We start from the raw sequence: 26,954 nt of genomic DNA, 5'->3' as shown, positions 1-26,954 counted from the left end.
GCTGGCTGCCACGCCTAAGCCACCGTTATCACCTCTTGACCAGGAAGGGGGTACACTTCAGGCCACTTCATAAAGTAGGGTTAGGATGAGCCTAACCCTACTTTATGAAGCTTACCTGTCTAGTAGTAGTTAGTAGCCCTAGCTCTTACCTGTCTAGTAGTAGTAGTTAGTAGCCCAAGCTCTTACCTGTCTAGTAGTAGTAGTTAGTAGCCCTAGCTCTTACCTGTCTAGCAGTAGTTAGTAGTCCTAGCTCTTGCCTGTCTAGCAGTAGTTAGTAGTCCTAGCTCTTGCCTGTCTAGCAGTAGTTAGTAGTCCTAGCTCTTACCTGTCTAGTATTAGTAAGTGGTCCTAGCCCTGTATGTTTACGCTTTATATGGAAAGCTATGGCAACAGAAGTCGCGGACTGAATAATCGTGTCCCATGATCACAAGTGAGCAATAAAAACATTGACTGAAAAACCAATAGAGTGGATAGCTATCTAGTTCACCGACTTCCTTCCTCACTTCCTGTATTGTTTTGCGTTTCCTGTATTTTAAGTTGGTTGGTTAAGTGCGTTGTGTTTCTGTGTTCAGTTGGTGTTGAAATAAAAGGCAGTTCTCGCAGTCCAGCGTGTAAGGGACGCGAGAGCTATGACTACCCATTGAATGCTGACTCGCCGTGTGCTGGTTTTCGTAGGCGGAATCCGGAAGAATCATGAATATTAATGAGGAGATAGCCGGAGATTATCAAATCAAGTTGGTTTAAAACCCTGATCAAATACAAAAAGGCTAAAATCCGTAACGTGACCGCAGGGTAGGTAACTTAAATAATATATTATATAATTGTATGTATATTAAACTAACGTTAGTCAAATGGATTTATCTGATAGGGTTAGGGTTAGGAGTCAGCGTGCGAGTTTGCCTGACAGGCTGCCTGTCCAATCCTAGCGCTTGAGGCGGGACTTCTTCCGGATTCCGCCTACGAAAATCACAGTCGCCTCCCGCGAGGTTCCTTCGCAGACGCTACAATATTCTGCATTTAACAAAAGGTCTTGTAACCATTTATTAACATTGGTTAAGCAGTAACATAAAGGTCAGGTTTAAGGTAAGGGTTAGTGGGTTAGGGTTAATACCTTAGCTAACATTAACACTATTCGTAAACATGAAACCATAATTTAATGATTAGTACACCATTAGCTAACGCCTAGTCGAAGTAAGTGATTAATTAGAACTGCATTAACTACATTTATTAATGGTTACTTAATGTACCCTTGTTGTAAAGTATTAACAGCATGATAAAAAACGTACTTTCATATTATTCCTCCATATGTTCCTCATATCGTGCAGCTCTGTTCCAAAGTAGCCTACATCGGGGGAAAGGCAGATTATCTGGTAGCTATAAATACATAGATAGATACACATACTACAAGTACTTTATTGATCCTCCAGATTTAGCTACAGAGACTAATTACTTCATTGATCCAGGAGCATTACAATTGCTTAGCTCAAGCCAGAAAATCTTAAGTCTCATAGCTAATGCAATAGGACAAACCCAACTAGCAACATAAACAAAAAATACAGTGTAGAAAGAAATATTATAATTCTGGAGAAAATATACATCTAATAAACAGCATAAAGTAATAAAATATGCATACATTAATAAAGTATCTAATTGAAGCCAGGTAAGGTAAAGTAAGTGTCTCCTAAATAGTACTAAAAGTAAATAACTCAGTAAGAAGTCTGGGTTCACAGTGCAGAGTTGAGTCAGGGAGGTCAAAGGTTAGGATGTAACTGCTCTCTGCCTCTGTTCAGAGGCTGCAGCGAGGCTGCGAGTCGTCGTCCACGACAGACAGAAGAAAGACTGCAGGTGGCAGGAGACTGTATTGTGGACAAGGTCTTAGAGGTACAGGGTGAAGGGAAATGGAGACAAGACTTTCCCCTGCCAGGCTCCAAGGTTATTCAACAGCCTGTTACTATATGAATATATGAACTATTCATTTATCATATTTCAATTGACTTATACTCTCACATTGTTGCTCTTACAATTCTTCTTCTTATTAAAGCCATAGCTAATCATTGATGAGGAGGTGAAAAGGTTGACATTTTAAAATGGGCCCATAATAAATATGGTTTATTATTGCCGCGCCACAAGCTGCTGTCAGCAGATTCACATGATAAAGAGTCTGTGAACGGGCCACCTGGTGAAGGACTGAAGGTAGAGCGAGGATCTTCTGAGCTCCGAGTCATTCTGTGTTCTCCCTGATTCCAGATGGAGCCGGTGACGAGGCATCTGCTGCTGGTGTCTAACTCCACGCTGCACGGCGGGGGGTACCTGGACCACTGCCAGGCCCACATCTCCACCCTCTTCAGGGGGTAAGACTGCTTCTTGTCTTATAGAACGGATAGAGTCCGTAGAGAGAACAGTGCAGCTCATCTAGAGATGGAGGTGTCGATAGAGCCCGTGTGACCCGTCTGTCCGTCTCCAGGCTGAAGAGAGTGCTGTTCGTACCGTACGCGCTCCACGACAGAGACGCATACGCCCGCCTAGCAAGGACCAAGTTCAACAGCCTGGGTGAGTATGTCAACTGACCTACTGCTCTGTGGACCATGTGGTGCGTTCAGGACCACATGTCAACTGACCTACTGCTCTGTGGACCATGTGGTGCGTTCAGGACCACATGTCAACTGACCTATTGCTCTGTGGACCATGTGGTGCATTCAGGACCACATGTCAACTGACCTACTGCTTTGTGGACCATGTGGTGCGTTCAGGACCACATGTCAACTGACCTACTGCTCTGTGGACCATGTGGTGCGTTCAGGACCACATGTCAACTGACCTACTGCTCTGTGGACCATGTGGTGCTTTCAGGACAACATGGCGTATTTCTAACTTCAGCTAATTTGCTCTTAAACTGTTTTTAATTGAGCTGCCTGATAGTATCGGATATTGTATTTTACATTTATAACATTGCTGGTGAGGGATTTGATTACTCTCATGTTTATTCCAAAGCAGCCTGTAATATATGACCTCTGACCTGTGATATCTAACCTAGGATCTCTGACCTGTGACCTCTGATCTTTCAGGTTATGAGCTGGATAGCATCCATGATGCAGAGGATCCTCGAGAGGCTGTGAGGACAGCAGAGGCCATCTTTATAGGTCACACACACACACACACACACACACACACAGTACACATACACTTAGTCAGAGCAAGGCACTAACACTACAGGGTTAGAGGTTCTATTCCTGTGTAGTTCAGTAGGTAGAGCAAGCACTCACACTGCAGGGTTGTTGGTTCTATTCCCAGGGCAGATCACTAACTGCTCCGTTGTGTTCCAGGAGGAGGAAACACCTTCAGACTGCTCAAGTGTCTCTATGACAACCAGCTGGTGGCTGACATCAGGAGGAGAGTTCTAGAGGTCACACAAACACACACACACACACACACACACACATTAACCCCCAAATGGGGTCCAACGTTTGTCTATGTATGATATATCTGTGGATTTATCTATAGGAGGGCGTTCCAGTGCTGGGACCAACGTGTGTTTGTGTTTATATCTATGTATGATAGAGCTATGTATGATATACCTGTTGGTGATAGCTCTATTGTGATAGATCTATGTGTGATGTATCTATGGTGATGGATCTATGGTGAAAGATGTGTGTGTCTACAGGACGGCGTTCCCTACATGGGGTCCAGTGCTGGGACCAACGTATCGACCGTCAGCATCAGCACCACTAACGACATGCCCATCCTCTGCCCGCCCTCCTTCTGCGCCCTCGCCCTGGTCCCCTTCAACATCAACCCCCACTACCTCGACCACGACCCTCGTAGCACCCACATGGGGGTCAGCTTACACACACACACACACACACACACACACACACACACAGGGGTCAGCTCGCACACACACACAAAGGGGGGGGGGGGGGGGGCAGCACGCGCACACACACACACACACACGGGGGGGGGTCAGCACATGGCACACACAGACAATATCAATGTAACCTGTGTGTGTGTGTGTGTGTGTGTGAGTGCAGGAGACCAGAGAGCAGAGGATTCTGCAGTACCATGAGGAACCGGACACGCCCCCTGTACTGGTGAGACTGTTGTTCTTATTCTTTAGATCAATAGACATCGTTAATAATGGATAATTAATAACAGTCATGTGAGTAACAGACCTCTAGATGAGGTCCCCAGTGAGATTGTGTGTTCCAGTGAGACCTCTAGATGAGGTTAGTGAGAGTGTGTGTTCCAGTGAGACCTCTAGATGAGGTTAGTGAGTGTGTGTGTGCAGGCTCTAAGGGAGGGCTGTGTTCTGCTGGTGGAGGGGAACCAAGCGACTCTACTGGGAGGCTCTGAGGCCCGTCTCTTCACCAGGTGATACAGGCCACAGTTAGGCCATATAACACACATGTATACATACACATACATACAGTATATGTGCGTACGTGTGTATATATATATATATATATATATATATATATATACGTATATATGAGAACTGTGTCTGTGTTTCAGAGGAAAGCCGACTGTGGAGTATAACACAGGAAGTGATCTCAGCTTCCTGTTGACTGAACACTAACCAATCAGAGATCTTGTTTCGGCCTACTGTGGTCGTTAATGTGATTGTGTGTAAATAAAGGTCTCTCAGCACTCCCTCTCTCTCCTCCTTCATGTTGCTGATAAGGCTCTGGAGGCAAAGTCAGATCCGATAAGATCAGCAGTAGAAGAACACTAGAGACATGCGACTAAACAAATAGGTTTATTAGAGTTCAAAGGTAAAATCGTCTGTCATGATTAATAATCATTTGGAGCCAACGTGCAACAATACATTACATCATAAAAACAGTTAGCCTTGTGACGCTCTGATAGAAAAGTGTATACAAAGTGACGCTATAGCAACCAGGCGGTCAGTGAGGGGTGTGGTTCTGTTAGACAGGAGGGTATGTGCTTTAAACTGGACTAGGACATGATGGGCATCACGTCACATGGGTGAAAACTTGTGTGTTGAGTGGTGGATTGTCTCCTTATAGATCAATTTGTTTACAGATTTTATTTTGTACTTTTATTTGTAGTCAATGTTTTAAAAATCACTTATTTTAAATCCCTGGTATGAATGTGTACCCAATATGGGCAAATCCATGCTAAAACCATTACATCAATTATTTGTATTCTCCACATGCTAAAATCATTGTATAAATTATTGAATATCTCCACATACGTAAACACACATTCAAAGTTGTTATGGAGAAATGCTTAAATCACAACTACAAAAATGTACCAAGAGCCTTTAGTACCAATACATAAACAAACATAACATATAATTATACCTAATACAATTATTGAAAACTACTAAGCATCTACAAACCCCCGCATGTCATGGCACATTGTTGGCTAGTAATACCACCCCAAAGTTAGTCAAAGCTAATCTTACAACACCACCCTAATTACCCTGAAATGTAAATCTAATTGGAATAAAGGTCTCGTTCTCGAGGGAATGGTATTATTCCCTCTTCCCCACAGCAGCAGGATCCAGTAGATCTGCCTTAGGTAACATACAAGGTAACATACTAGCATGTTTCTGCCTTAGGTAACATACAAGGTTACATACCAGGAGAACCCTGGTTCCCTCTCACTGCAGTTGCTGCAGTTGCTGTGCAGAGGAAGGCTTTAGTAGTGGGAGGTACCTTCCCATTGTGGGCGTGATATACCTTGTATATATATCTGGGCTTCAATGACACCTGGTTGACCGACCATCTTGAGGAAGAAAGGTTCTAGTATGGTTCTAGGGGGATCTGGTTCATCAATACGTAAGAGTGTGTTGGGCTAATGCAGCACAAAGCAGAGATAGATCCACTCCAGTGTTAGCATTGTTAAGCAGAGTTAGCTAAACCTACAGGAGAGTTGAAGCAACATAGAAGTTTCAGCATAGCACAGCAGTTGACTTGAAGGTCCAGTGTGTAAAATGGGGGTGGCCACTACCGGTGGGGGTGCAGATTGCAACCATCTGAATCCCCTCCTGTGAGTGAAGAAGTGTGGAGCTCTTATCTATATAACACCACGGTGTGTGTGCAGCTGAAATATATATATAACTCCTATAACGCCATGGTGTGTGTGCAGCTGAAATATATATATATAACTCCTATAACGCCATGGTGTGTGTGGATGTGGGGAGCTCTTATATAATATAACTCTGTATATATATAACTCCCTAACACCCCGGTGTGAAGTGTGGCGCTCCGTCTAGCCAGCGGTTCATTTTGATGTCCGGTCCAAGAGGGTTAAGCTCCTGGGACACATCGTATAAAGCCGCGGTGTGGCGCACACAACAACAACGCTCATTATAATGACGGTACTAAAAAACGCTTTCAGTGATACTGTAGGGTGGGCCACAGGATGAGGATCATTTAATCTGTTTAGTGGGAAGCTCAATCACACACCGTATAGAAACAAAGCACACGCAGACAGAATAATTGCAATAATTTGCACACAAAAGCTGTAAATAAATGACTGCCGGAGCTTGAGCCAAACTTTATAGCAGCCATGATCTGCAGGCACAAGGTAGAGCCCAAAACGTGATTCATAAATCAATACTTTGCTGAGCTATGGGTTCATTCATCTCAATTGAAGGCAATTTTGAAAACCACGCCACCACTAAACCACGACACTATCCACCATAAAGCAGCTGATTGTGATAGTGAAAGTAAGCACTGTAAGTTCTGTGGGATGTTTGGTGTGAATAGACCTGCTGCAGTTTTATCAGTAGGGAACAACATGGGATCATCACCACAAGGAGACCACATCATGGCACTGGAGCGCAGTCATATCGTCAGGGGACGCGACTACGTTACCCAGAGTCCTCCAGGGGGAGGTCGGAGCGCCACTAGGCATCGGCGTTGCCGTTCTCCTCCGGCTGCAGCTGCTCCTTCTCTGTACAGTCCTCCTGGGGCGGGCGCACCCGCTTGAAGAAACCCACCTAGAGGAGGAGAGGAGAGGAGGAGACATGAGAGGAGGAGAGGAGGAGAAGAGAGGAGGAGACATGAGGGGAGGAGAGGAGGAGACATGAGGAGGAGACATGAGGGGAGGAGAGGAGGAGACATGAGGAGGAGAGGAGGAGAACAGAGGAGGAGACATGAGGGGAGGAGAGGAGGAGACATGAGGGGAGGAGAGGAGGAGACATGAGGAGGAGAGGAGGAGAACAGAGGAGGAGACATGAGGGGAGGAGAGGAGGAGACATGAGGGGAGGAGAGGAGGAGACATGAGGAGAAGGAGGTATACATTAGATGGGATGATGATGAAGACACTTATCTGTGCGTATATAGCCCTTAAACATGATGAAGAGGAGTAGACCATAGAGGAGTAAACTGATGAAGAGGAGTAGACCATAGAGGAGTTACCTTGTACATGATGAAGATGAGCAGGGCCAGCAGCAGGAGTCCGGCCAGGACGGCGAGCGCTACGATCCAGCCCGGGACGGGAGGGGGGCCGTCAGTCAACCACAGCACCGACACACTCACCTGGTGATAAAACCTTATTAACCTGGAGATAGTTAACAACTTTATTAACCTGGAGATAGTTAACAACTTTATTAACCTGGAGATAGTTAACAACTTTATTAACCTGAGAGCACCGAGATGCTCACCTGATGAGGAGATAGAGAGGGAGATGATAGAGAGCGAGAGAGAGAGAGAGAGACAGAGAGGACAGAGAGGGACAGAGGGGACCAGACACACCAGTCACTTCACTGGTGGCACTGCTGGTCATAAGCACCTGGTCAGAACCCCGCCCCCTACCAGGTCCAATCAGAACCACGCCCCCTACGGGGTCCAATCAGAACCACGCCCCCTACCAGGTCCAATCAGAACCCCGCCCCCTACCAGGTCCAATCAGAACCCCGCCCCCTACCAGGTCCAATCAGAACCACGCCCCTACGGGGTACAACCAGAACCCCGCCCCCTACCAGGTCCAATCAGAACCACGCCCCATACGGGGTACAACCAGAACCACGCCCCCTACAAGGTCCAATCAGAACCCCGCCCCTACGGGGTACAACCAGAACCATGCCCCCTACCAAGTCCAATCAGAACCCCGCCCCCTACCAGGTCCAATCAGAACCCCGCCCCCTACCAGGTCCAATCAGAACCCCGCCCCCTACCAGGTCCAATCAGAACCACGCCCCTACGGGGTACAACCAGAACCCCGCCCCCTACCAGGTCCAATCAGAACCCCGCCCCCTACCAGGTCCAATCAGAACCACGCCCCTACGGGGTACAATCAGAACCCCGCCCCCTACAGGGTCCAATCAGAACCACGTCCCTACCAGGTCCAATCAGAACCACGCTCCTACTGGGTACAATCAGAACCACGCCCCTACGGGGTACAATCAGAACCACGCCCCTACGGGGACTGGACTCTGGACTCACGGTGGTGCTGTTGGAGGGCATCTCAGACACCAGCTTCTTGTACGGCATCTCGATCACACTGAAGGAGGCTGAAGACCTCACCATGTACGACCTGTTCTGGTGCTCTGCCTGCACACACACACACACACACACACACACACACACACACTGTTAGATGGATTTACATACAAATGTGTGTTGATACTAAAACTAGATCACTAAATAACACATGCAGTGAAGAGTGTGTATGATGAACATATACTTTATATACTGTATATATACAGTATATATACTCTAGATAGCCAGTCTAGAGTAGATGTAAGAGTGTTTGTATACAATATATTACATCTAGTATATATTGTATGTATAGTGTATATATAGTGTATAGTATATATTAAATATAGTATATAGTGTACAGTATATATCACATCTAGAATAGTGTACGTATAGTGGATAGTATATATTAAATATAGTATATAGTGTATATATAGTGTATGTATAGTATATATCATAGTGAATAGTATATATTTATAGTATATATATATATATATATATATAGTGTCTAGTATATATTTAGTGTATATAGTGTCTAGTATATATTTATAGTATATATATAGAATATAGCTGAGTATACTGTTTATAATATAATATTATGTTAATAATATTAATGTTAATAATATAATATTAACTATACAGGCTAAATTGATCTGTTAAGGGGTATGACTAGATGAGTTTTTTTACTTCCTCCTACCCCATTTCCAGCATGTGGCAAGTGTGTCTGTTTTTATTTATTCACCTACTACTATTTTAACTTTGTTTTTATTGCTTACATGTTCAAAATAAAGACAATCAATCAATATAGTATATGGTGTATATAAGGTGTATGGTATTTATAGTGTATACATAGTGTCTAGTATATATTTATAGTGTATATATAGTGTCTAGTATATATTTATAGTGTATATATAACATAGTAAATAGTGTATATATAGTGTAGTACATATTTATAGTGTATATATAACATATAGTATATAGTGTCTAGTATAGTATATAGTATACAGTGTGTATATATAGTATATAGTGTATATAAGTATAGTGTGTGTATATATGTATAGTGTTTATATAGGATATATAGTATCGGGTGGATGTATAGTTGATAGTATATAGTGTAAATAAAGTATATAGTGTATATAGTATACAGTGTGTATATAGTGTATACAAGTATAGTGTGTGTATATATGTATAGTGTTTATATAGGATATATAGTATCTGGTGGATGTATAGTTGATAGTATATAGTGTATATATAGTGTCTGGTACCCTGAGGAAGTTGTTGACGTCCAGTCTAGAGTAGATGAACAGCGTCGCACTCTGTTGTCGCTCAAGACGACCAACCTGGCAACGCAGCTTCAGACACGATGCAGTAGTGCAGTCCTACACACACACACACACACTCACTGCGTGTCTCTGGCGGAGTCCCACAATGTCTCCACAGTGTATAGTTGACATTAACGGGGGGGGTGTGTGTGTGTGTGTGTGTGTGTGTGTGTGTGTGTGTGTGTGTGTGTGTTGTACCAGGATCTGGTGGTCCTGGGGCCGGGGCTCCTCCAGGGCCCTCTTGTGGACGTGGTTTGGCTGCCGGCCCTCGTTTCCTTTTCCTCCGTCTCCAGGCTTCTCCGTGGTGACCGGGTTCTACATACACACACAGTAGTCACAAGGTGGGACACGTCAGCAGCAGCCATCTTGGTTCTTTATGCCAGTGCGGTGCTCCCATAGGACGCACCTGTGGACCGTGGAGGTATCACCTCTAAGCCTCTTATCAGATTGACGCTTGTGATTGGCCCAAGGTCTGCAGGAGGCTGCTGGTTAAGGCCCTCTGTCTTACCGAGAAGGGGCCAGACACATACAGTATGCCAGTATCACCAACGCGTCTGGTTCCCAGTCTACCCCAGATTCAGACTAATTGTTTATTCCAAACTCAGCATAATGATTAGGGCCGGTATGGATCTCTCTGACCGCAGTCGAAAAGGAATGCACCCCCACTGTGGGCCATTTACCAACAAAACTAAAACATGTTGTTGATCAGAAGCAGAAGCATGGCTCTGAACACTGGCTCCACGGTACGGGCTGCCACCATTTCTTCTACCAAGTAGCTCGCTAGATGCAGAAGCATTGAGCAGAAGGCCGTCTACACCAGCGGCCCAGACGCTCTGCGCTGGATCGCCAGAGAGTGGCTGGAGTTCTCAGCAGCTGGGTTTCTTTAGTCTCTGTTCGTTCCTACAATTACTATATCTTTGATAAGTTAGAGGATGTTTTGATCGAAGCGCACCGCTGTGATTTTAGGTTGACAATATTCAACAATCCAAATAGGACAGATTTATTTCAGATGTTCTAAAGCCTGGATGTAACCCAAGTGATTTTAGTTATTTTATTTTAGTACTGTGGTTTACGATGCCCCTTGAACGCATCACAAGCGCATGCACGGAGAGAGCTGATGACACGCAACATACAGTGTTGCGAGACAGCTGCGATTTGTTGTAGTTTTTCTTTTAGTTCTTGGGCCCAAGACAAACAAAAACTGACTAAACAGTTAAGTTACATTGTAAAGGTGAACACTGTTAGAACGAATACAAAATATTTCCTTGAAAGTATTTTCTTTAAAATACATATGTTATTCTCTCAAGTCGTGGTCTTGTGTCGTTGTGTGGGTTGGAGGTATCATTAATCCTATGTGTATTAGGCTACAAACCAAACTCCTTACCAATCAAATGTGAACCTAGAATCTCAAGTAACCTGATCAAATTTAGATATAGACCTTAAGCATAGATACCGCATCTCTAGGGGTCACCGGAAGGTTACATGGACATCAGACAATATTTCACACAATAAGACTGTTTATAGTTATTTTTTATATCAAGGACATTGTGTGGCACTCGGGGAAAAATAATAAAATGTGTAAACAAGACAAATCTAAATAAATTAGCTGTCAATGAGCTATTGAGATTTAGAAGGGAAATACGAGGACTGTTGAAGGTCAAACTGAATCATCATCATGGATATAATTTTGTGGTTTTGTTCTGTCTGAAATAAACCAAATAAATGAACAGTCTTATAAACATATTGATTTCACTTTACGATAGGCTATAATATAAATAAGTTTGTGCTGTGTGTCGGACACAATACCCACAGATGGGAGTGCTAAACTTCTTGACTCATTACTATTCCTTCTTTCAAATGATTATGATGCCAGTGAACATGTCCTCAAATGATACCTCTCTGAAATGGAACAATACAGCCGCATAACCAGAACTAATGTTCTGAGTTCTTGTGTCAGACTCTCCCAGTAGAGCTTCAACTGAGTGATTCCTTATTCGTTATTTAATAATTATATCTTGCCATTATTTTCAAGGTTTATCTAACCCTAACCTTAACCCTAACCCTTCCAGATATCCTCCTCCTACCTCATCAAGCTCTACCTTAAACCCAATGAACAGCAGAAACACAATGTGTGTGTGTAACTTACAGACACGTTGAAGGTGTTTATCTCCACATCTGTGGTGCAGTTGATTGGTCCGTCCACCTCATAGGTAATGATGTCAAGCAGAGAGCCGTTGCCATAGAGATATGGCCAGTCCACCACCAGCATGGCCTTACTGAATGTACTGGGACCACTGTTGCGAAGCTGGAGACAGATGACATCAAATTGTGAGTGAGTGAGTGAGTGAGTGAGTGAGTGAGTGAGTGAGTGAGTGAGTGAGTACCTCGTAGACGTGTAGTATCTGGGGTCCGATGTCGTCTCCTGTCACCGGGGGGGTTCTGGGCTTCCAGTTGGCTATTGGTAACAACACCTGGTCTGGAGCAGACACACTGCGCACACACACGCACGCACAGTAAATTAACACAACAGTGTATAGTCGATATCCAGTCTGGATTTGTATTTTGTCATAATGTGTTAGTTTGTGTTTGTATGGGGGGGGTAGGAGATAAGTGTGTGTGTGTGTGTGTGTGTGTGTGTGTGTGTGTGTGTGTGTGTGTGTGTGTGTGTGTGTGTGTGTGTCGGTCACCCTCTGATGTTGACCTTGGCCAGCACAGTCAGGTTGGTCCTGCTGGATACCAGCGGGCTGCTGTTGTTGAACTGGTTGGAGCTGAAACCACACAACTCTACTTCAGCATCATTCACCATGAAAAGACATCTACCAGAGACACACAGGGTCTACCAGAGACACAGGGTCTACCAGAGACACAGGGTCTACCAGGGACACACAGGGTCTACCAGAGACACAGGGTCTACCAGAGACACACAGGGTCTACCAGAGACACAGGGTCTAGAGACACACAGGGTCTACCAGAGACACAGGGTCTACCAGAGACTCGGGGTCTACCAGAGACTCGGGGTCTACCAGAGACACACAGGGTCTACCAGAGACACACAGGGTCTACCAGAGACTCAGGGTCTACCAGAGTCTTGGGGTCTACCAGTGACACAGGGTCTACCAGAGGCTCTGGGTCTACCAGAGACTCGGGGTCTACCAGAGACTACCAGGGACAAACGGGGGTCTACCTGAAGATCTGCAGGTCAAACTGGACGAACGTGTCAAGTTCTGACAGCTGGTGGACACTGAAGCGCAGCTCCGCCTGGACCTGGCCAATCACAGCGCAGCAGGATGTAACAACAGCCATTCAACACATGAAAGAGGAATAGGTTGGCATAACTAACTCCCTCTATTCTCAGAATGACAAGTTCCTTCAATAGTTGACTATGGATTGTTAACTAATAAATCCCTATACTAAGTGGATGAGTGGATGAGAGTAGGGATCGACGATATGGATTTTTTAGGGCCGATACACTGATACCGATTTTCTTGGGCTGATATTTGGAGCCGATACTACCCTGGAAATCCAGAGTTCTCGCGAGAGCACAATTAGAATTTGCTCAGTGAGTCACTCTGGGAACGAGCAATATACTCACTCCCCGATTCCCCTGCCCCAGAACAATAACCAATCAGTGTATCTGATATAGGCGGGCCAAAAGCGTTGCTGTTTTACCGACCGGATACAGTACAAGTCTTATTTATTGGTTAGCTCGGCTGGTCTGGATACGTCACCCCTTGTATTCTTCTGATTGGTCGTAGCGTTATCCAATTGCGTGCAGTGATATTTTCAAATGCATGCTTGGTGCCGCCCCTCGAGTTGGGCCGTTTTCATCACTCGTTGCCAGACCCTACAGCTCTCAGATGTGGGTCTGGATCTCCAGGCTAAGCCGATACTGCTTTTGCTCCCTCAATTTACATCATAAAAATGACACAATGATGATAACAAATGTTATAAGTCTCAATTTAAAAAAGGAACATTTATTGAACCGTCTGTAAATCATGCCGGGAAAAAAATAAAATAAAAAATAAATTATAAAGTAAAAATAAATTATAAAGTAAAAAAAAAAACGATATATCGGTTGATCACTAGATGAGAGAACAAGTTTAAACCAGCTTGGACGGGGCCGATGCAGTAAGAGGTGTGGTTCAGAAGACTTAAAACGTGTAATGGGTCAATGTGTTGACTGACCTTGGCTCCTCCCTTCATGGGGTTCCCCAGCTCACACACCACCACTCTGGTCTCGTTATCCTTCTTGGAGTTACATGACAGCCTGGATAGAGCCTGCAAAAACCAGGTACATCACCACCCAGAACATAGCCTGGCCCGGTACTTCAGTACCACCCAGAACATAGCCTGGCCCAGTACAATAATGTTATCAATAAATTATAAATAACTGATAACTTTAACTATAACTGAAAAAAAAAAATAATAATAATAATAATAATTAAAAATAAATTCTGGCCAGGAAGTATCTCTTAGTTTACAAGATTCTTCCTCTCAACACCAAATCCCGCCCCCCACACCAGCCAGCCAACCGGGCGGCGCTGGTTTGTGTCACTCAGGAGCCCAGCCAGTCAGAGTGGGCTCTCTGTTGTTCCTTAATGTGTCCGGCCTCTAACCAGGAGGTCTCACACATGTGGGCTGTAGTGACGCTGCGGCCTACCTGGCTGCGGACCACCGTGGTGTAGTCGGCCTGGGGGGGGGGGAACACGCGCAGCTCCGCCTCGTACGCCCCCTCCCCCCAGTTCTCCGCGCTGATCTCCAGCGTCAGCTCGTTGTCGTCACCGATGTACAGCTGCTTCCTGTCGCTGGAACACAACACACACACAGCTGAGACCCACTAACCCTAACCCTAACACAACACACACACAGCTGAGACCCACTTACCCTAACCCTAACACAACACACACACAGCTGAGACCCACTAACCCTAACCCTAACACAACACACACAGCTGAGACCCACTAACCGTACTAACCCTAACCCCACTAACCCTAACCCTACTAACCCTACCCCTACTAACCCTAACCCTACTAACGCTAACCCTAATCCTACTAACCCTAACCCTACCCCTACTAACACTAACCCTCAGGGCTCCAGAGTGCGACCTATTAGGTTGCATATGCGACCTAATTTCTTAAGGTGCGAGTTAAAATTGAATGAGGTCGCTCCGGTGCTACTTGCAGGAGGACGAGAAAAAAAAGTTTTTTTTTCTTTCTCTCCCCACTCCCGCGGCTATGTTAGTGCATTAATGATTGTGGTTGAAAAATAAAATATTACTTTCTGGCTCATTCCTGTGAGTCCTATTTCTCCTCTCTCTCTCGCTCCCTGTCTCTGCCTGCCTGTCTGTCTGCACACGTTACGTGCACAGTCGTGCACGCGCACGGACACGCAGCGCGCTCACTGAATGATCGCACTAAATTAAAGAATTTAAACAAAGCAGATATGAAGCGGTCGATAGTAGATTATTTTAAGAAGAAAAATGTGTCGGAGGAGGAAACAAATGAGGCTGTTGTTGGTGCTGGAGTGCTTTGTTCATTCTCCGCTCGGCGGAGAATGAACAAATGATCATCAAGTTTAACACCGCCTACAACATCGCTAAATAGGAACTCACAAAATTCAAATCACAGATCATACTAATGAAGAAGAACGGACTGAACGTCAACCCCACATATTCCAACGACACTGCGTGTGCACAATTTATGGGAGTTACAGCAGAGACACTCAATGGAAAGACCGCTGACAAAGTCGCATCCGCCCCCTACCTCTCGTTCACGCTTGACGGTTCCACTGACAAATCCACCAAAGAGTGCGAGATTATATATGCCCGTATCGTTGAAGATGGAAAACCGTGCAATATTCTTATTGTTAATTTATTGTTGATATATGTATGATTGTATGTAACTGTAGTTATCTGTTCAGAACCAAGAGGAGGCGCTGTTGCGCCATGTCTGTGACTCTGTATAAGAGAATACTCCCGCCAACTTTCTCTCTCTCTCTGCACTCAGCTCTTGAAGAGCGTGTGTCTGTTCTATAATAAACTACGCCAGTTGACGGCTAAAGAGAAGGCATGTATTAGAATAATTATTCCGCTGTGAGAATGTAATACTGCTAACACTTATTGGCCATATTGAGCTTGAACATGCCCATGCAGAAGGTAAGGAGTGTGTCTCATTTCTGTTTCATATAGCCAAATGATAATAACTATATGGAAAAATGCTCTATAGGTTAATTATAATTTCCTTTTGAATTAAATTATTATTTAATGTCATCATGCCCAGGTATCTTATAAAAACACACAGAATAACGTGTGTGTGTGTGTGTGTGTGTGTGTGTGTGTGTGTGTGTGTGTGTGTGTGTGTGTGTGTGTGTGTGTGAGAGAGAGAGAGAAAAATATAAATATTCCATGTTATGTGCTTAATTTAAGGTGTTTATGCTGCAGCCAAGAAAGCCTTTTCTAGCTGTGGTCCAAAATGTGAGAACTGGATGGAAAAAATTGTAGCCATGGGTGCAGACGGTGCAGCTGTCAATCTGGGACACAGAGGTGGAGTGATAGCCCTCCTTCAAGCAGAGATTGGGTCCTTAATTGTCCCATTCCACTGCATGCCACACAGGTAGGTGTGGCATTAGGCAGATAGGTGTGGCAATCCTTCACAACTGGAGGACTATGATGCCAGGCAGGATGTGAAGCAGTGGTTCTCCCAGGGAAAGAGGAGCAGGAGGCCTAACTATATGAGCTGGCCCCTAGAATGAGATGAATTGCAGCCGGGACGAAATGAATGCTGCTGTTAGTCCAAGTTCAGTGTGCTTTAAGTTACCGTTGTAAGTTGAATGTTCAGAATGTTCGGAATGTTGAAATTCAGATTAAAATATTTTGCAAATATCAAGTTTGGGTCATTGTCAATCTTTCATCAACATAAGGTCATGTATTAATAACACGCTATACAAAGAAAAATATGGTGCTACCTAATTTGTTTTGGTGCTACTAAATGAAAAGCTAGGTGGCACCAGTGCTACCTGTGAAAAAGTTAGTCTGGAGCCCTGCTAACCCTACCCCTATTAACCCTAACCCTACTAACCCTAACCCTACCCCTACTAACCCTAACCCTACTAACCCTAACCCTACTAACCCTAACCCCACTAACCCTAACCCTACTAACCCTAACCCTACCCTACTAACCCTACCCCTACTAACCCTACCCCTACTAACCCTAACCCTACTAACCCTAACCCCACTAACCCTAACCCTACTAACCCTAACCCGTGTACAGCTGCTTCCTGTCACTGTAACACAACACACCGCACGGCGAGCTGCTGGGTGAAACACACTCATCCTTACACTTAACCAAAACTCACCCTCATCCTTACACTTAACTAACTCTTCCCCAGGGCTGTCCAGCTCCGTAATGCTCAACACTGACCTATGTGTGTGTTGATTATGCAGTGTGTGTGCCACTTGTGTTTGTCTCTTTTGTCGCTACTGTGCTGTGCCCTTTAAATCCCCCTTCGGGGATGAATAAAGTGGATTGAATTGAATAACGCCCCACCCAGTTGTATTGGTTGCAGTGAGTGCGGTGGAAGTTTGACTGGCTGAGTAGCCTGCACACCCTTTAAGGAGGACTTACCTCTTCACAGACAGCCTGAGGTCGGGCTTACAGATGTTGTCATCACCACAGTCCAGCAAGATGTGAGCCTAGAGGAGATAACAGCTGCTGTCACCCGCCCGTTGTAGTTTAGCTATAGCTGAGCTACCTGCCTGGTTGGTCATGTCATATAGCAGTTCACAGGACGTTTGTTCATTTCCTACGCAGCGTAGAGCTTGCCACCTTCATTCTGCATGCATTGAAGGATTCAAGGGGTGCACTAAAGTGTTTGGGCTAACCAGACCTCTGCAGAGAGTGGGGGTCTCAACCCAGGGTGGGGGGAGCAAAAAAAGATCACTTGTTCTATTGTGAGCCCAGTATGTGTGAGGCGCTGGAGGTCAGCGCGGGGTCAGACCTGTTTGGTGAGGTTGGAAGGAGCCTTCATGTCCAGGATGGGCAGCAGGCCGGTGCTGTCCGCTAACAGCTGGTAGTCCAGATTGAACTCCATCGCCACGGAGATGGGGGTGATCTTATCCTGGAACTCCCCCTCATCCTAAGACAAAGACAGAGGGAGATGGGCTGGGTTCTGGCAGAGCTGCTGGCCTTTGACCTCCACCTCATGCTAACATGGGTCAGTGGTCCCAACCCCACCACCACACTGCGGATGCTCCGTTGAAGATATGTTGAATGAGCAATATATTCACATGAAACACATGGCGCAAGATCATTGAAATATACTGCTAAAAGGTAGAACACAGGCCAGATGAAAATAGTGTTTTGATTCACCGGGTGCACACATTTTATTATTTTGTCTTGCTGACAAGCTATTTTCTTAGCTCTTTTGGAGTTTAGCGGTAACTTTATAATTTTAGTTTGGTCCGAGGTGTATTGATATGGGGGTAGGACATTGATTTGGGTCGTTTCACCTCCTCAGGGGCCGCTAACTCCAAATCCTTGTGATATGGGCTCTCTCGCATTAGCGTCTATAGTTTAGTGTCTATGTGTTAGTGTCTATCTGTTAGCGTCTAGGTGTTAGCATCTATGTGTTAGCGTCTAGGTGTTAGCGTCTAGGTGTTAGCGTCTAGGTGTTAGCGTCTAGGTGTTAGCGTCTAGGTGTTAGCGTCTATGGGTCTCCACGGATTCTGCTTTTTCTTTTCCTAACGAGATTACCCAGAACTGTTTGAGCTTCGATGCATCCTTTAACCCACCTTTGGCATAGGTTACTCCTGACCAAACTTTACAAAGGAAAGGAGATATTGGTATCCCATAATCCTTTACAGCGGCAATATTTAAAACAACAGGCCACCAACAAAGTTATGAGAGACATGGTAAAGCAGAAAAATAGAAGAAAATAAAATTTAAGAAGACTACTGGGGGCAGTTAACTTCAACATCAACTTAAGTTAAGCCTCTTTTTTTCATATTTCACATTTGAGATTCAAGTGGCCTAAAATATTCCCGTTGGCCAAGTCCGACCTAAGTGATTCTTGCTGTTTATATATCAATATGACAAAAACGTATGGATTGAAAGAGCGCTTGTTGTAGTCCATCTTCGGACTTTAGTTTCACGCTAGAGACACTAGACAGTCAGTCAGTAGCTAGGTGTTAGCAGCTAGGTGTTAGCAGCTAGGTGTTGGCAGTGCTCCCAGGAGCTCACTTTGAGGTAGGCCTCCAGCTCCTCACAGGCAAACCCGCGGCGGTTGGATACGCTCATGTTCTTTGCGTACTGGAAGGCTCCGCTGTGGAGGAACAGGACGCGCTTGGTGGCCTCCTTGTGTTTCAGACGGTCCAGAACCAGATCCACCCTGAAACCTGACAACCAATTCAGTCAGGCTACAGATCAGAGGGACGCTAACACAACACCCAACATCAGCCTCAGTAGGGCAGAGAGAGGACACACACAACAGAGGGCAGAGAGAGAGTGGAGGAGAGACAGTGGCAGTAGGAGACAGTGGAGGAGAGACAGTGGCAGTAGGAGACAGTGGAGGAGAGAGAGTGGCAGTAGGAGAGTGGAGGAGAGACAGTGGCAGTAGGAGAGACAGTGGAGGAGAGACGTGGCAGTAGGATGGTCTTACTCAGGATGCCTGGAGCTCCCGTCCCGCCGGCCTCCAGGCAGTACTTCACCCTGAAACTGAACCACAACACACCTTCACAAACTCACACGTGTACACTGTGCCTGTGCGCGTGTGTGTGTGTGTGTGTGTGTGTGCCTGTGTGCTTGTGTGTGTACCTACCAGGACACCTTGGTGCTAGTTCCAGGGAGGGTACAGTTCTTGTCTTCTGCGTTGAGGATCTGAGGAGTGATGTCCAGGGTGGCGTTCACACCGATGACAGGACGAGCCCTGGAGTCCACACACACACACACACACACACACACGTACTATAATAATAAATAATAATAATAATACACTAGTAAATAAAACATCAAGAGCCAGTAGAGACACAGCGGGTCACACAGACCCACTGTGTGACCCGGGGGGGGGGGGGAGGGGGGAGGAGAGAGAAGAGGGGGAGCATGCAGCAGACAGCAGCAGGAGTTCAGTATAATTGTTATCAGAGCAGGTCGAGGGGTTAGTGAGGAGCCTCTCTCTCTCTCTCTGCGGTTACCTGTATAAAACAGCCTTGTCCGCCCCAAACACTCCAACTATAAGATCTGGAGGACAAGAGAGAGAGAATATTCTGAATAGTAGTGTGTGTGAGTGTGAGTGTGTGTGTGTGTGTGTGTGTGTGTGTGTGTGTGTGTGTGTGTGTGTGTGTGTGTGTGTGTGTGTGTGTACCTGGGTATCCGTTTCGGTCTATATCAGTGTTGCCAGTGATCGCGTAGCCAAAGCTAGCAGGCATGTAGCTGGACGCCCAAACCCCCTGCAGGACCTAATATATGATACATAAACACAACATCTATAATCTATGATACATACATAAACACAACATCTATAATCTATGATACATAAACACAATATCTATAATCTATGATACATAAACACAACATCTATAATACATAAACACAACATCTATAATCTGTGATACATAAACACAACATCTATAATCTATGACACATACATAAACACAACATCTATAATCTATGATACATAAACACAACATCTATAATCGATGATACATAAACACATCTATAATCTGTGATACATAAACACAACATCTATAATCTATGACACATACATAAACACAACATCTATAATCAATGATACATACATAAACACAACATCTATAATCTATGATACATAAACACAACATCTATAATCTATGACACATAAACACAACATCTATAATCTATGATACATAAACACAACAGCTATAATCTGTGATACATAGAATATCTATAATACATCTATGATACATAACCCAAGTCATCTCTGAACACACATCCGAGGCTGTACCTGTGAGGCTGAGGGGGAGGGCCCCCCGGGGCCTCCGTTAAAGGCTGTACCTGTGAGGCCGAGGGGGAGGACCCCCCGGGGCCTCCGTTAAAGGCTGTACCTGTGAGGCCGAGGGGGAGGGCCCCCCGGGGCCTCCGTTATGGATGTAGACCAGCCCGTGCTGCTGGGGCCCCCCGTAGGGAGAGGACACCGCCACGTCTGGAGACAGAGAGGGTCATCAACGTCTTTAGAGCAGCTTTTACTGCATCCTGTGTGTACACTGTGTGTACACATCTGTATATAACCAGATGTGTGTAGTGTGTGTATACACATCTGTATATAACCAGATGTGTGTAGTGTGTATACACATCTGTAAATAACCAGATGTGTGTAGTGTGTATACACATCTGTAAATAACCAGATGTGTGTAGTGTGTATACACATCTGTATATAACCAGATGTGTGTAGTGTGTATACACATCTGTATATAACCAGATGTGTGTAGTGTGTATACACATCTGTATATAACCAGATGTGTGTAGTGTGTGTATACACATCTGTAAATAACCAGGGGCCCGTTTCAGAAAGCAGGTTTAGTGAAAACTCTGAGTTAGTTAACCCCGAGATGAGGGAAACTGGTTTTTCGGTTTCACAAAGCCAGTTCAACTCTGAGTCAGTTACCCTGGCAACATACTCCGTCAACCTAACCTGCTCGCTGGCAGGTTTTCTTCAACTAACCCTGAGTTTCTCCTGCTCTTAAGTTGAAGCCTGCAGACTGATGGCAGTGGCAGACATGGCGTGTCCTTTTATTGAAGAGCCAGTTGATGTCGAGGCACGCAGATACTCCGCAGAAATCTCAGTCGGGAGAGGATTATTAGACCCTGATTGGATGTTTTATCATTCCCTGATGAGTACCTGTTTGAGCGTTTCCGTTTCCCTGCACCATCAATAATTTATATAAACAATATTCTCAGCCCTCACATCGTTCACATCGTGGACACGCTCTCAGTTCCAAGGAAATTCTTTGTATTGCACTTTGTTTTTTTGCCAAAGGCAGTTTTTTGTATGACGTCGGTGATGCAGAGCATGTGTCCAAGGCAACTGTCTGTCGGGCTGTCCGAAATGTGACACTTGCTCTGAAACGGCTACTATACACGTTTGTAGTGTTCCCAAGTCACAGACCCACCAGACTTCTCAAAGAAGAGTTCCACAGAATTGAAGGTATCAGTCTAAGCGATAATTAATTTATGTCATAAAGCTTTGAGACTTGAAGCACTAATCAGTCAATTTGATATATATTTTAGGGTTTCCAGGTATGATTGGCTGCATAGATGGCACTCACATTCCTATCATAGCTCCTTCAATAAATGAAGGAGATTATGTGAATAGGAAATCTGTCCACAGCATTAATGTACAGGTAGGCCTAAATAGTAGCCTTTAACATTCCAAATGAAATATACTTCACTATACAGCTAATTACTGCTCTCCACTGTGAAGATCAAATGTGATGCAGCTCACATGATCAACAATGTGGAAGCAAAGTGGCTTGGGTCTGTGCATGACTCACGAATGTTTCGTGAGTCTACACTGAGTGCCAGATTTGCCCGTGGTGAGTTTATATACAGTATAAAGCTATATACTATGATCAATATTTTGTTTCCTCCTATTGCAATTGAAAGAGAGTTTGATGGTTACCTACTCAGAGACAGATACCCCTGCCAGCGCTATCTGCTGACCCCTTACCCTGACCTTGACCCTGGCCCACAGCAACACTACAACTTGGCTCACTGCAGGACACGAGCCAGAGTGGAGATGACCATTGGGATACTCAAGGCCCGGTTCCAGTGCCTTCGCAGGCTCAGGGTCACCCCAGAAAGGGCTTGTGACATTATAGTGGCATGTGTGGTTCTCCACAACATTGCCACTATTAGAGGAGACCAATGTCCTACTCTTCTCCCCAATGATCCAGATAATAATCCTGACCCCCCTGCTGATGCACGAGATGGAAGAGCTGTTAGAGACATGATATTTTTTTTTTTGCTGCCATAGTATTGCTTTTTTTAAAAATATATATGTGCTCACTTTCTGCATATGCGGTCATTAATATTTCCAACTCCACTCGGGAGAAGTAGGATCGAGGCTTTCTATCACTTGTTTCCATGGTGAATCATGTTATCTGTGTTCCATTGATGAGGGCTTTTTATATCCTCATGCACGGGCTTCACTCAGGGTTACCTTGACTCAGAGTTGATTGAACTAAGTGTTATCTCCTGTTCTGAAACCGAAAACTCAGAGTTTGACAGCTCAGAGTTGGTCAACCTAGAGTTAAGGTTTTAACTCAGAGTTTGTTTAACCTGCTTTCTGAAACGGGCCCCAGATGTGTGTAGTGTGTATACACATCTGTATATAACCAGATGTGTGTAGTGTGTATACACATCTGTATATAACCAGATGTGTGTAGTGTGTGTACACATCTGTATATAACCAGATGTGTGTAGTGTGTGTACACATCTGTATATAACCAGATGTGTGTAGTGTGTGTACCGTTGTATCCGTCCATGTCCAGGTCTCCGAGCGCCGCGATGGCTGAGCCGTAGCGGGCGTAGATCTCCGAGCCCGTCAGCATCTGGGCGGGACGGAAGGAGAAGCCCCCCCTCCCCAGGTACACCGACACCTGGAACACATGACCTTTGACCCTCAACACATGACCTTTGACCCTCACACCTGGAACACATGACCTCTGACCCTCAACACCTGGAACACATGACCTCTGACCCTCAACACCTGGAACACATGACCTTTGACCCCCAAAACCTGGAACACATGACCTCTGACCCCCAACACCACGATACACTGACACACACGTGTGTGTGTGTGTGTGTGTGTGTGTGTGTGTGTGTGTGTGTGTGTGTGTGTGTGTGTGTGTGTGTGTGTGTGCGTGCGTCTTACCTGCCCCACCTCCCTCAGTTTGCCATCCGAGCCTCGGTCCATGAAGAGAGGAGCTCCCACCAACAGATCTACCCTCCTGAGAGACACAACACATTAACCTCACTGGGACTCCACCATCACACACAACACCATCACCACATTAACTACACAATCACCACATTAACTACACACAGACACAACACCATCACCACATTAACTACACACAGACACAACACCATCACCACATTAACTACACAGACACAACACCATCACCACATTAACTACACACAGACACAACACCATCACCACATTAACTACACACAGACACAACACCATCACCACATTAACTACACTAGAGACAGACAGACCTACCCATCGTTGTTGACATCAGAAGCAACTACAGAGTGGCCAAAGTAGGCCGCCATCTGAGAGAGAGAGAGAGAGCGAGAGCGAGAGCGAGAGCGAGAGGAGAGAGAGAGAGAGAAACAGACCATTATACTTTATTTCATCCTTGCTAATTTAACACATGCAGTGTTAACATATAACTTAACATGCGTATATATTTACAAAACTTTGACATTAGCATTTAGTCAGGGATCAAGATGTATATATATGTGTATATATGTATGTGTATATATATTAGATTCATATAGATATGTACTGTATATCAGGCTTATCTTCATGGGTCTGAACAGAGCGGACTCTTCTTAGGTCCGATCTGAACTCTTAACCATACAGCTCATCAGTCATTTAACGGGATGTATATATATATATATATGGAGATATATACTGGAGAACTGCGCAAAATCAGTTGATCGCAATGTCCGTTACTGTGAGACACAGTAACGGACAACAACTCCACCCCCGGTCGACAACTCCACCCTCGGTGGAATCGCCTTTATCATTATCAAAACGACGCTACGTGTGGAGTGCGTACCGAACACCATCTCCTGATGCTCAAATGAGTAACTCACTAAAAAAGTTATGTGCACCCCTGAATATAATACCTTTGTTTTAAAAGAAACAACAACAGTCATTTTAATTTTTTTCAGTGCAAAGGGCTCACATACTTCATCATTCAATGATGGCACAAAACTGAAAAACAGCGGCCCAACATTAAGTGCAACAACTAGCGTCATATTCAGTGCAGTTGTAGTAGTTGTAGTGGCGACTTAAGTTGAAATCTTAAGAGACGGATATTGTTTCTAAGCAAACTAGACACATGGGTTTGCCTTTGCAAAAAAAATACTTTTTGTATTTTAAATTTCAATTTTTTATTGAGGGGGCTGCATGTGGCCAGCGGGTCACCAGTTGCCCATCCCTGCCCTAGCTCCTCAGTGGCCCTAGCTCCTCAGTTTGGCCCTAGCTCCTCAGTGGCCCTAGCTCCTCAGTGTGGCCCTAGCTCCTCACTGTGGCCCTAGCTCCTCCACATAGACCTTTATGGTTCTCAAGGTCCATTAAAATATGTTTAACCTATTAAAGAGTTTCAGAAATTAAAAAGGAAAAAAACTACTTCAACTAAATGTCAGCGTTCTGTAATGGAAATTTCCATAAGACATGTTGTTCACAAGACACTAAGACACTGAGTTCTGTCAGAGAGATTATTAATACGACAGTGCCTTTGAAATAGCCTTGGGGATATTGCCGCCTACAGGGGCACATATCGCCCTCTACAGGTGTACGCTGTGTACGCAGCCAAACTTACAGATCAGCACATATCGCCCTCTACAGGTGGACGCTGTGTACGCAGCTAAACTTACAGATCAGCACATATCGCCCTCTACAGGTGGATGCTGTGTACGCAGCTAAACTTACAGATCAGCACATATCGCCCTCTACAGGTGGACGAAGTGTATGCAGCTAAACTTACAGATCAGTACATATCGCCCTCTACAGGTGGATGCTGTGTACACAGCCAGATTTTGCAGATCAGTTGCAGTGCACATTGGAAAAATCTCAACAAGATCCACAAATGCGTACAGACGAGTTCACATATCTTAATCTGTTCTGAAAGTGACTGGATAGCAATTTACGAAACACAAGTCAACTTTATGTATTTGTGCATCACAACATATTTGTGTGGATATCCATATATAAATGACAAGAAAACGATATTTGTGGTTTGTGGTACACGTAATGTGAATCGTCTTCTGCGAGTTACAACTCACTTCCTTTTACATGCATGTCGCCATCTGCAGGTGTATGCTATGTACGCATCCACATTTTGCAGATCTTTTTATTTTACGGATCAGCTGCAGTACAAAACTCAACTTTGTGTAGCCCATGCTATTTCACGGTATCTGATATATGTGTGGGTGTATATATATATTATGTATGTGTGTATATATGATGTATATATATTATTATAATATATATAATATAGTGTGTATGGTGTGTATCTGTGATATATATATTTCCCAGTATATATTCCCGACGGCCCCTAACTGAAACGGTTCACTAGAGACCGTGTTTTGTTGACGCTCCCTAAAAGGGCAAAAACATGCGACAGGCGGTAGCGTCATCGCAGCGCGACAGAACCGGCGAGAGCGGGAGAAGTTGTTCTCGGCTGAACGTGTAGGAGAGAGAGAGATCGAGAGATGAGACGGGAGAAAATAGACTTGAAGAAGGAGCGAACGGATAGAATTGAGGAGCGAACGTGGAAACTTGAGGAGCGAACATAGAATTGAAGAGTGAACGTAGAAACTTGAAGAGAAACGAAGAAAAGGATATCACGGAAGAAATAGAAGATACAGAGGAGGATTTGACGATACTTAGAACAAAAAAAGCCTTCGCATTGGAGGTGAACGCTGGAAAGTCCTGACTTGTTTGTACCCCCCCCCCCCCCCCGTTCTGGGAGAGCCCGGATCCACGCTGGAGCAGCCTGTCATCGACTGGCCCCTGCTCAGGAACGGTTGATCGTAGCGTAGCGGTAGGAACGGAACGCCCCCCTTTCATTGATTCGAGTGCACTCGGGGACTTGCTGGGTGCCCATTTTATTTAGTTTGTTGTTTTTCTTGTGGACCTCTTTTGGGTTCAGCGTTTTAGGTTCAGTGTTATTAGTATTGTGTGAATAATCTCTGATTGATTGATTGATCGTTGGATAAAGGGTCTGAGCGTGCCTCACTGTGTCTGTGTGTTATTCCTTTTGTCAGAGTTTACGGGCCAGTCTCCTTGTGACCTGGAGTTGATGCACCACTGCATTGTTATATTACCTTTAACAATACAGTTGGTTACATTCGCAATCTGTTCTGAAAGTAAGAGTGGATATAATTTTAGAAGCTACAAGTTCAAAATGTGTATTTGT

General features: G+C 44.8%; 2 protein-coding genes across 5 annotated transcripts; one reads left to right on the top strand and one right to left on the bottom strand.

The window, feature by feature from the left end:
- Window positions 1–654: 654 nt before the first annotated feature.
- Window positions 655–4,644, top strand: LOC311370973 (alpha-aspartyl dipeptidase). 4 transcript variants are annotated; one of them, XM_084489240.1, is made up of 9 exons: window positions 655–792; window positions 2,248–2,351; window positions 2,465–2,550; window positions 3,066–3,140; window positions 3,324–3,403; window positions 3,662–3,835; window positions 4,029–4,088; window positions 4,286–4,368; window positions 4,510–4,644. In XM_084489240.1, exons 2-9 carry the CDS (start codon window positions 2,248–2,250, stop codon window positions 4,571–4,573), a joined length of 726 nt encoding a protein of 241 aa, XP_084345366.1. In that variant the 5' UTR covers window positions 655–792; the 3' UTR covers window positions 4,574–4,644. The 4 variants fall into 4 exon arrangements, with proteins under 4 accessions (XP_084345366.1, XP_084345365.1, XP_084345367.1 ...); XM_084489239.1 differs by lacking the exon at window positions 655–792 and adding an exon at window positions 947–1,027; XM_084489241.1 differs by lacking the exon at window positions 655–792 and adding an exon at window positions 1,025–1,083.
- A 96-nt stretch (window positions 4,645–4,740) lies between these two features.
- Window positions 4,741–24,075, bottom strand: LOC311370974 (integrin alpha-V-like; the record flags this gene model as incomplete). The annotated part of the gene is made up of 22 exons (XM_084489243.1): window positions 4,741–6,967; window positions 7,389–7,508; window positions 8,415–8,522; window positions 9,713–9,826; window positions 9,968–10,084; window positions 11,916–12,074; window positions 12,154–12,259; window positions 12,457–12,537; window positions 12,954–13,033; window positions 13,955–14,047; window positions 14,430–14,574; window positions 17,392–17,459; window positions 17,765–17,902; window positions 19,006–19,160; window positions 19,424–19,479; window positions 19,583–19,690; window positions 19,956–20,001; window positions 20,126–20,219; window positions 20,844–20,941; window positions 23,267–23,396; window positions 23,672–23,747; window positions 24,023–24,075. Coding segments are annotated over 22 exons (2,238 nt in total), but the record flags the coding sequence as incomplete, so codon positions are not given.
- Window positions 24,076–26,954: the final 2,879 nt, after the last annotated feature.

Source organism: Micromesistius poutassou, assembly GCF_964030765.1.
Source record: "Micromesistius poutassou genome assembly, contig: SCAFFOLD_3178, whole genome shotgun sequence".
NCBI lineage: Eukaryota > Metazoa > Chordata > Actinopteri > Gadiformes > Gadidae > Micromesistius > Micromesistius poutassou.
Note: the sequence above shows the minus strand (reverse complement) of the source record. Positions and strands in the feature narration are given on the sequence as shown.